A 10,631-nucleotide genomic window follows, 5' to 3' on the forward strand; every position below is an offset into this window, starting at 1 on the left:
CAGGGCTTTCTCCTATAGAGATCCATTTTTATGGAATGGTCTGCCTACCCATGTGAGAGACGCAAACTCGGTCTCAACCTTTAAGTCTTTACTGAAGACTCATCTCTTCAGTGGGTCATATGATTGAGTGTAGTCTGGCCCAGGAGTGTGAAGGTGAACAGAAAGGCTCTGGAGCAACGAACCGCCCTTGCTGTCTCTGCCTGGCCGGTTCCCCTCTTTCCACTAGGATTCTCTGCCTCTAACCCTATTACAGGGGCTGAGTCACTGGCTTACTAGGGCTCTTTCATACCGTCCCTAGGAGGGGTGCGTCACTTGAGTGGGTTGAGTCACTGATGTGATCTTCCTGTCTGGGTTTGCGTCCCCCATTGGGTTGTGCCGTGGCGGAGATCTTTGTGGGCTATACTCGGCCTTGTCTCAGGATGGTAAGTTGGTGGTTGAAGATATCCCTCTAGTGGTGTGGGGGCTGTGCTTTGGCAAAGTGGGTGGGGTTATATCCTTCCTGTTAGGCCCTGTCCGGGGGTATCATCGGATGGGGCCAGAGTGTCTCCTGACCCCTTCTGTCTCAGCCTCCAGTATTTATGCTGCAGTAGTTTATGTGTTGGGGGGCTAGGGTCAGTTTGTTATATTTGGAGTACTTCTCCTGTCTTATCTGGTGTCCTGTGTGAATTTAAGTATGCTCTCTCTAATTCTTTCTCTCTCAGAGGACCTGAGCCCTAGGACCATGCCTCAGGAATACCTGGCATGATGACTCCTTGCTGTCCCCAGTCCACCTGGCCGTGCTGCTGCTCCAGTTTCAACTGTTCTGCCTGTGATTATTATTATTTGACCATGCTGGTCATTTATGAACATTTGAACATCTTGGCCATGTTCTGTTATAATCTTCACCCGGCACAGCCAGAAGAGGACTGGCCACCCCTCATAGCCTGGTTCCTCTCTAGGTTTCTTCCTAAGTTTTGGCCTTTCTAGAGAGTTTTTCCTAGCCACCGTGCTTCTACACCTGCATTGCTTGCTGTTTGGGGTTTTAGGCAGGGTTTCTGTACAGCACTTTGAGATATCAGCTGATGTACTGATTGTCGGGGAGGCAGGGTAGCCTAGTGGTTAGAGAGTTGGACTAGTAACCGGAAGGTTGCAAGTTCAAACCCCCGAGCTGACAAGGTACAAATCTGTCGTTCTGCCCCTGAACAGGCAGTTAACCCACTAGGCCGTCATTGAAAATAAGAATTTGTTCTTAACTGACTTGCCTAGTTAAATAAAGGTAAAATAAATAAATAAAAAAATGTACGAAGGGCTATATAAATACATTTGATTTGATTTGATACTGGGGTGCAAAGGAGCAAAATAACAGTATGGGGATGAGGTAGTTGGATGGGCTATGTACAGGTGCAGTGATATGTGAGCTGCTCTGACAGCTGGTGCTTAAAGCTATTGAGGGAGATGTGTCTCCAGCTTCAGTGATTTTTACAGTTCGTTCCAGTCATAGGAAGCAGAGAACTGTAAGGAAAAGCAGCCAAAAGAAGAATTGGCATTGGGGGTGACCAGCGAGATATACCTGCTGGAGCGCGTGCTACGGGTGGGTGCTGCTATGGTGACCATTAAGCTGAGATAAGGCGGGGCTTTACCTAGCAAAAACAAATAGATGACCTGGAGCCAGTGGGTTTGAAGCGAGGCCCAGCCAACGAGAGCATACAGGTCGCAGTGGTGGGTAGTATAAGGGGCTTTGGTGACAAAATAGATGGCACTGTGATAGACTGCATCCAATTTGCTGAGTAGAGTGTTGGAGACTATTTTGTAAATTACATCGCAGAAGTCAAGGATCGATAGGATAGTAAGTTTTGCGAGGGTATGTTTGGCAGCATGAGTGAAGGATGCTTTGTTGCGAAATAGGAAGCCGATTCTAGATTTAATTTTGGATTGGAGATGCTTAATGTGAGTCTGGAAGGAGAGTTTACAGTCTAACCAGACACCTAGGTATTTGTAGTTGTCCACATATTCTAAGTCAGAACCGTCCAGAGTTGCTGGACGGGCGGGCAGGTGAGGGCAGCGATCGGTTGAAGAGCATGCATTTAGTTTTTCTTGCATTTAAGAGCTGTTGAAAGAGAGTTGTTTGGAATTGAAGCTCGTCTGGAGGTTAGTTAACACAGTGTCCAAAGAAGGGCCAGAAGTATACAGAATGGTGTCGTCTGCGTAGAGGTGGATCAGAGAATCACCAGCAGCAAGAGCAACATCATTGATGTATACAGAGAAAAGAATCGTCCCGAGGATTAAACCCTGTGGCACCCCCATAGAGACTGCCAGAGGTCTGGACAACAGGCCCTCCGATTTGACACATTGAACTCTGTCATTTGAGAAACCAAGACTGTTGAGTCTGCCGATAAGAATGTGGTGATTGACAGAGTCGAAAGCCTTGGCCAGGTCGATGAATACAGCTGCACAGTATTGTCTCTTATCGATGGCAGTTATGATATCATTTAGGAACTTGAGCGTGGCTGAGGTGCACCCATGACCAGCTCTGAAACCAGATTGCATAGCGGAGAAGGTACGGTGGGATTCAAAATGGTCGGTGATCTGTTTGTTAACTTAGCTTTCGAAGACCTTAGAAAGGCAGGGTAGGATAGATATAGGTCTGTACCAGTTTGGGTTATGGTATGGGCAGGCATAAGCTATGGACAATGAACACAATTGCATTTGGTCTATTCCAAGTTGAATGCACAGAAATAACCAGAATGAGATCCTGAGGCCCATTTTTTTTAAAAAGGTATCTGTGACCAACTGATGCGTATCTCTATTCCCAATCGTGAAATCCATAGATTAGGGCCTTATTTTTATTTTTTTCAATTGACTGATTTCCTCATATGAACTGTAACTCTGTAAAATCTTTGAAATTGTTGCATGTTGCGTTTATGTTTGTTCAGTATATATCAGCGCTCATGATGAGACCTGTATCCCTTCACCAAGCTATAATACATAGTGTTTTAAAGTATGTTTGCGAGGGAAAATTCGGTCCTGTGCACTTTGAGCAGCTCTCTTTATTCGCAGGCAGCTAGGCCTATTTCTAACGGATTTCTGTTTTATTTGCCAGGATACTTACTCAGATGTTTGGCATAGTTTCTGTCTGATTAATATCCCAATTTTGTGATCTAATAGGCTGTTTTTTATACTAGCTGCTAGTAGCCTAGGTCAGTGGTCCCCAAACTGTGGGGTGTGCCCCCCTAGGGGTCAGCCCCCCCCCCCCCATGGCGATGTTGGCTAGCAATGCGTAGAAACACGTCATCAGGTCGAATGGTCGTCTCGCGCTGAACTGTGCAGGCCGTGTGCAGGCCGTCAAATCAAAGGCACTCCTTTGATATAAAGTTGTTTAAAAAAATAAGTGTCACCTTCACGAGGTTGGAGTAATAACATGTTCAACTACTTAAGACATTGGCTTGAATCTAGGTTCTGCCTTTAGATTTTGAGAAGGAATACTTTTCCACTTCTCTCATTGACTTCTCAAACCAGGGTCTGGTCTGTTTCGCAAGCGTTCCCAGAAGTCTCTAGATGTTGTGCATCTGGGTTTGGAAACTCTGTGGTGTAATGACACTTGCCTAGGTAGGCCTTTTAACATCCCCCAAAATGGTTAACCCTTATTGGAGCAGTGGTTAGCAGGTCTGGTCTGTCTACTGGCTGGGAAACCTGGACTCGAGACATGCAAGTGATGTTCCAATGTCACTGTTCGCAATAATTGCTACTGTGAAATAGCTGTCGGCTATTCCTTTATGATTCATTGTACAAATGCAGTAAACCAATGCAATTAACTAAATACTGGTATGTTAATATCTACGCTTATACAGTAACTACTGTGAAACTGAACAATGTAAATCCAATTAATAAAAACCTTAAATATTTGACCAATTTCTGTCCGATGTGTCAGTGTAAGTAAATAGGCTACAATGAATACTAATGTGCAATGCACCTAGGTATTTTAATCAAAGTGTAATGGTCCCAGAGTAATGTACTGTCATAGGCAGATCTTTTCATTCACAGAGGCTACTATTGTATGAAACCTGTAGCATTGTTGTATACCAAATCCCCCAAAGGAAGCTGTTGGAAGGATTAGTCCAATAAGAATCCTGGAAAAGCTATTCGTTTTGGATAAGTAAACTATATATTTTATTGGGTGTCGAAGGACAAAACAGGAGTCCATAGCCTACTCTGGCTGTTGGTGTTTATAAGAAGCTTCTAGAAGATTGACCTCACTTTATTTTTTAACAACACCTCCCATTCACATAAACTGTACATTTTATGCCTACAGGGTGCATGGCCGTTTCTACACTGAAGCCGGTTTGACGAGACATCTCGAACCTACGACATGTTTTGTAAGTGAAATGTGACGTTCATTTCTCCATTTATTTCAAAAGAAGCTAATAGTGATTCATGGTGAGATATCGCTTCAAACAAATGCTGCATGTTTAAGCCCTTCAGTTTGAGATTATTTCTCACAGTAAACAAAGTGGATTGAATGCACAGGATATCTTCCTTTATTTCAGAAAAGTCAAGACAAAGTATGATGAGTCACATTTGGGAATTTACTGCTCATTGTACAATCTCACAAAAAGTTAGCTTTATGATTACAAGTGTCCAGTTAGAGCTTCCGTACTTTCAGGAACACTTTGCAACATCAGTCTTGACAATTAAAAACACGTATTTTCCCTATTTTCATTAAACATTTCCATTCTTTCCTTGACATTCAAACTAAACATCGGACAGTGCAGTAGTCTATGCAGAAAATAAAGAAAACAGTTGGCCAGCTCTGCATTTGCACAACTTGCATTGTGGAATCTAACATTTACCCTCAGCCATTGCACTCAGTTGAGGCCTACTCAGGGTAGCCTGAAAGCAGCATACTTAATAAATAAAATTCAGTCAGTCAGTTCAGTGTCTGAAACAAATCACAAGGCAACCAATACAAAGCGCAAAAGACAGTCATGTTTGTGGCTCCCTAAGTGCTTGTACAATATCTGTTCTGTGTGGAGGTGCTTTGCTTTACATTCTCCTACTTATACATACTACACGCAAACACTCCCAAGGCTCAGGTTGGCACTACCCTTCGAGGTTGTATTAGGTCGAGGGAAAGAATTTTCACTAAGTTCAAATGAGGCAGCACTTTGCATTTGTTAGTGTTCAAAAATATGATGTAGCATACTCAAGTTACCTCACAAATTATGAATGTGTAAGTCCTTAATGTGAGACAGAAGCCTTGCAGTCAGTATGCAATGGAACTATTTATATTTATTTAAAGGCTGACCTTGTTGCCATTTCTACCTAGTTATGTTCGTTGACATTAGCCAAACGAGTCATGTAGCCCGCGTGTGGAGTAAACCTAAGCAGAAGTGGCTATACTGTCATTCACAGTGCCAGTCACCTGCAAGTTAAAACATCTACCCCTAATCCTGTCAGTATTATTAAGAGGTTATACACAAAAAAAACACAGTACAGACTAATACAGATTCAGTACTTCTTTTTGGGTGGACCAGAAACTTGACAAAAGCCATGGTTATTCAGATAAGGTGAGTGTGAGGAGAGGGAGGTTCTTATGACTGGGAGGCTGAGATGGGATGGTCCTCACAGAAGCAGGTTGAAGTCGAGGAGGTCGATGCTGGGGATAGGCTCTCTCCAGTAGTTGAAGGTGGTGTACAATTCGGCCTCTTGCTGCTTCCTTTGCTTGGCTAGGGCGGCATTCTGTTTCTTGGTGGCCTTCTTGCTCTTCTTGGTTGGCTTGCTTTTGGTCACACCCAGGTCTTCCAGCTCGGACAGGTCCGGGGCGGAGATGGGCTGTCTCCAGTAGAGGAAGGAGTCATACTCGCTGTTTGATTTCACCAGCATTTTTATCTGAATGTAAAAGAGGAATGAGGCCAAATGAAAATGTGATTTTGGGTCATAGCTTGAAATAGATTAGACATACATAAGGCTCTCATCTTAGTCTCTACACATATTTCAACTCCACTTAGTAACCCAGTACTATGTCCCTATAATTTTGAATGGCTCCCTGATATTTTTTCATTAATCCCAAAGGGACCCTATACTGTAGACGCCATGGGTAGGAGATAACCTGAACGTTTTGGCTTGACTGGCTAAGATAAGTCTATGCCATTACATAAGAACAAATGGGCACAGGATTTAAGTAGCTTTTTCTTGAGATGCAGATTTAGGTCAATCCTTGTTGCTCATTTGGACCTAAGTGTTGGCAAACTGAAGCAAACTACGTTACATAAGTTTTCTGGTGATTGTGTTCTTTGTTCTAAAACCTGACATGGAAATGCTAGGCCTAGAGTGCAATACCGTGGAGTCGCATATTTGTGAACATAACCTGATTCGGGATTCCTCGTAATTGGATCTAATCTTGAAATGTGTGTGTGATATATGCGTAATACTTTTTTGAACATTACTAAGTTAATTGTGACCACATAATTATAGGTTCCCCATGTGTGAATGTGAATTTCCTAAACCAAATGATAATAACACGGCCACACACTTCTCTCACAAGTCTGGCTGTGGTAAAAAAAAAAAATGGAACACTCAAAATGATGTAAATTGCACATAGTGAAAATGGACAAGATTCTGTTGTTAAAATGCAATTACTGTAGCATGAAATCAACATTTAGGGTACAAATGACCCCACCCTGTCAGTAGGTTATGACATATTAAATGGGGTAAGAATGATTGTCTATCCGTGGATAAAGGTCACAGTATCAAGATGCTCTACAAAACTGATTTAAAAATTCCCTTTGAACCAATCGTTCTTATCCATTAGGTCATGCTTTTGTGTAGATCTGTCGAATACTGATTAAGAGCATCAACGGTCTTCAGTGGATAAAGGTCACAGTATCAATATGCTCTACAAAACTGATTTAAAAATTCCCTTTGAACCAATCGTTCTTATCCATTAGGTCATGCTTTTGTGTAGATCTGTCGAATACTGATTAAGAGCATCAACGGTCTTCAATACCACACCCATTCGGCTACAGAGAAAATTCACCATACGACGTAGACCTATAAAAGCATCATTGATGCCTATGATGGTGCAGTGGTTGACGCCCATTGGGGCTTGAGAAATGACTGGCGATTTCGATTCGGACATCTATCTATTCTTTAATCGTGTAAATATAGACTCTAATGACATCCCCTTTTTTGGACGGCATGTCATCTGTGCGAACGATGGAGACTATTCCAGAAACTGGGTCATGCAGTCCTAAATATATCTGAGATGATGTGCCAAGGATTTACATACAATAAAACATGGCAAAACATTATATAGACAGCATTGACATTCAATTCGGAAGTTACCCGTTTTTTAATTGTGTGCATTTATATATTTTTATGTAAACAAGCTATCTGGCCTTGCCAGCGTAATGGACAAAATTAGGTGATAGGCTATTGTATGTTGTTTCTTTCTTATTCCTATTGGGAAATTGTTAAAAGGGTTAATACTAACATTACTTTTACAGGCTATAAAAAAAATACATCAACGTTAAGTATTGTTAGTTTAAGCTACATGTAATTCTGGATCCACTATCCAGCAAAGGTGCTCCGAAAATAAAATATTATCTTACGTCTTGAGAAATAGTTCTTGGCTGACACGGTCCTCTGTTTGTCGCAGGATCGGCTCCACTGAGGTATAATAACAATGGCACGCTCTTGCTATGTGGCGATGCTGTAAAATCCTCCCGCACATGCCAGTTTTTTCAGCACCAGGGACAACCACTCCCACACTCTGTGACGAAATTCTGCGCCTGCGTTGGGTTTTTGTCATGTAAAATCAAATAGGCCTATTGTTTTATTAACTAATTATTGTGCATTAAAAAATGTAGTTTCTATTCAATTATGGGAAAGGTCTGTACATTTTGCAATAATCTACCAATACAGATCAAGACTATAACGACAATTGTACTAATAAAATTGTGATGTGATATAATGATAGGCTAATAAAGTTCGACAATCGACTGAACACGTTGGGCTATATCATCATCTGTTAATATGAATAGCCCAAATAGCCACAACTTGGATCCATGTTCAGTCCAATACATATGGCTGTTTCATTAGAAAATGCATCGGTGACGTTTTACCCACGGTGAGGTTTCTCTGCTTCCCCAATCAAAAACCCTGGATTAACACCGAGGTTGGCGCTAAACTAAAGAGCAGGGCTACCGCACACAAAGCTATCATAGACAACCTTGATGCTACGGTCGAAGACAGGAATAAGTACAAGAATGCCAGCTATGACCTCCGCAGAGTCAAACGAGCAAAAGGACAATATAGGAATAAAGTGGAATCATTTTAAACAGGCTCCGACGCCCACCGCATGTGATGTGGCAGAGGCTACAGTCCATGACGGATTACAAATTAAGACCAGTGGCGACCCGTTATTCAGGGCAGGTGGGGCCAGCTAAATATATATATATACAGTACCAGTCAAACATTTGGACACACCTACTCATTCCTGGGTTTTTATTTATTTATACTATTTTCTACATCGTAGAAAATCACCTGAACTATGAAATAACACATATGGAATCATGTAGTAACCAAAAAAGTGTTAATCAAATCAAAATATATTTTATATTTGAGATTCTTCAAAGTAGCAACACTTTGTCTTGATGACAGCTTTGCACACTCTTGGCATTAGAAACCAGCTTCATGAGGTAGTCACCTGGAATGCATTTCAGTTAACAGGTATGCCTTGTTAAAAGTACATTTGTGGAATTTCTTTCCTTCTTAATGCCTTTGAGCCAATCAGTTGTGTTGTGACAAGGTATGGGTGGCATACAGAATATAGCCCTATTTGGTAAAAGACCAAATCCATGTTATGGCAAGAACAGTTCAAATAAGCAAAGAGAAATGACAGTCTATCATTACTTTAAGATATGAAGGTCAGTTGATCCGTAAAATTTCAAGAACTTTTAAAGTTTCTTCAAGTGCAGTCGCCAAAACCATCAAGCGCTATGATGAAACTGGCTTGAGGACCGCCACAGAAAAGTAAGATTCAGAGTTACTTCTGCTGCAGATGATCATTAGAGTTACCAGCTTCAGAAATTGCAGCCCAAATAGTTCAAGTAACAGACACATCTCAACATCAACTGTTCAGAGGAGACTGCGGGAATCAGGCCTTCAGGGTCGAATTGCTGCAAAGAAACAAATACTAAAGGACATCAATAAGAAGAAGAGACTTGCTTGGGCCAAGAAACATGAGCAATGGACATTAGACCAGTGGAAATCTGTCTTTTGGTCTGATTAGTCCAAATGTGAGATTTTTGGTTCCGACCACCGTGTCTTTGTGAGACGCAGAGTAGGTGAACGGATGATCTCCACAGGTGTGGTTCCAACTGTGAAGCATGGAGGAAGAGGTGTGATGTGTGGGGGTGCTTTGTTAGTGACACTGTCAGTGGTTAATTTAGAATTCAAGGCACACTTAAGCAGCATGGCTAGCACAGCATTCTGCGCTTAGTGGAACTATAATTTGTTTTTCAACAGGACAATGACCCAACACACCACCAGGCTGTGTAAGGAATATTTGACCAAGAAGGAGAGTGGTGGAGTGCTGCATCAGATGACTTGTCCTCCACAATTACCCAACCTCAACCCAATTGAGATGGTTTGGGATGAGTTGGACTGCAGAGTGAAGGAAAAGCAGCCAACAAGTGCTCCGCATACAGTGCCTTGCGAAAGTATTCGGCCCCCTTGAACTTTGCGACCTTTTGCCACATTTCAGGCTTCAAACAAAGATATAAAACTGTATTTTTTTGTGAAGAATCAACAACAAGTGGGACACAATCATGAAGTGTAACAACATTTATTAGACATTTCAAACTTTTTTAACAAATCAAAAACTGAAAAATTGGGCGTGCAAAATTATTCAGCCCCCTTAAGTTAATACTTTGTAGCGCCACCTTTTGCTGCGATTACAGCTGTAAGTCGCTTGGGGTATGTCTCTATCAGTTTTGCACATCGAGAGACTGACATTTTTTCCCATTCCTCCTTGCAAAACAGCTCGAGCTCAGTGAGGTTGGATGGAGAGCATTTGTGAACAGCAGTTTTCAGTTCTTTCCACAGATTCTCGATTGGATTCAGGTCTGGACTTTGACTTGGCCATTCTAACACCTGGATATGTTTATTTTTGAACCATTCCATTGTAGATTTTGCTTTATGTTTTGGATCATTGTCTTGTTGGAAGACAAATCTCCGTCCCAGTCTCAGGTCTTTTGCAGACTCCATCAGGTTTTCTTCCAGAATGGTCCTGTATTTGGCTCCATCCATCTTCCCATCAATTTTAACCATCTTCCCTGTCCCTGCTGAAGAAAAGCAGGCCCAAACCATGATGCTGCCACCACCATGTTTGACAGTGGGGATGGTGTGTTCAACTGTGTTGCTTTTACGCCAAACATAACGTTTTGCATTGTTGCCAAAAAGTTACATTTTGGTTTCATCTGACCAGAGCACCTTCTTCCACATGTTTGGTGTGTCTCCCAGGTGGCTTGTGGCAAACTTTAAACAACACTCCATGGATATCTTTAAGAAATGGCTTTCTTCTTGCCACTCTTCCATAAAGGCCAGATTTGTGCAATATACGACTGATTGTTGTCCTATGGACAGAGTCTCCC

General features: G+C 42.0%; 1 protein-coding gene and 1 long non-coding RNA gene across 2 annotated transcripts; one reads left to right on the top strand and one right to left on the bottom strand.

Annotated features, from left to right (window-relative positions):
• Positions 1-2: 2 nt before the first annotated feature.
• LOC149975544 (uncharacterized) lies at positions 3-3,882 on the top strand. The gene is made up of 2 exons (XR_016488514.1): positions 3-422; positions 702-3,882. It is a non-coding gene; the product is annotated as an uncharacterized LOC149975544 (long non-coding RNA).
• Positions 3,883-4,491: 609 nt separating this feature from the next.
• Positions 4,492-7,653, bottom strand: LOC110496277 (protein AF1q). The gene is made up of 2 exons (XM_021572078.3): positions 7,587-7,653; positions 4,492-5,865 (listed from the first exon to the last, which is right to left on the bottom strand). The coding sequence occupies exon 2, from the start codon at positions 5,857-5,859 to the stop codon at positions 5,599-5,601; it is 261 nt and encodes an 86-aa protein (XP_021427753.2). The 5' UTR covers positions 5,860-5,865; positions 7,587-7,653; the 3' UTR covers positions 4,492-5,598.
• Between the last annotated feature and the right edge of the window lie 2,978 nt (positions 7,654-10,631).

This window comes from Oncorhynchus mykiss, chromosome 18, assembly GCF_057628025.1.
Source record: "Oncorhynchus mykiss isolate SJ-2025 chromosome 18, ASM5762802v1, whole genome shotgun sequence".
Classification (NCBI taxonomy): domain Eukaryota; kingdom Metazoa; phylum Chordata; class Actinopteri; order Salmoniformes; family Salmonidae; genus Oncorhynchus; species Oncorhynchus mykiss.

Coding starts and splice junctions, on each gene's coding strand:
- LOC110496277 (XM_021572078.3), bottom strand. CDS start 5,859: ATGCTGGTGAAATCAAACAGCGAGTATGACTCCTTCCTCTACTGGAGA.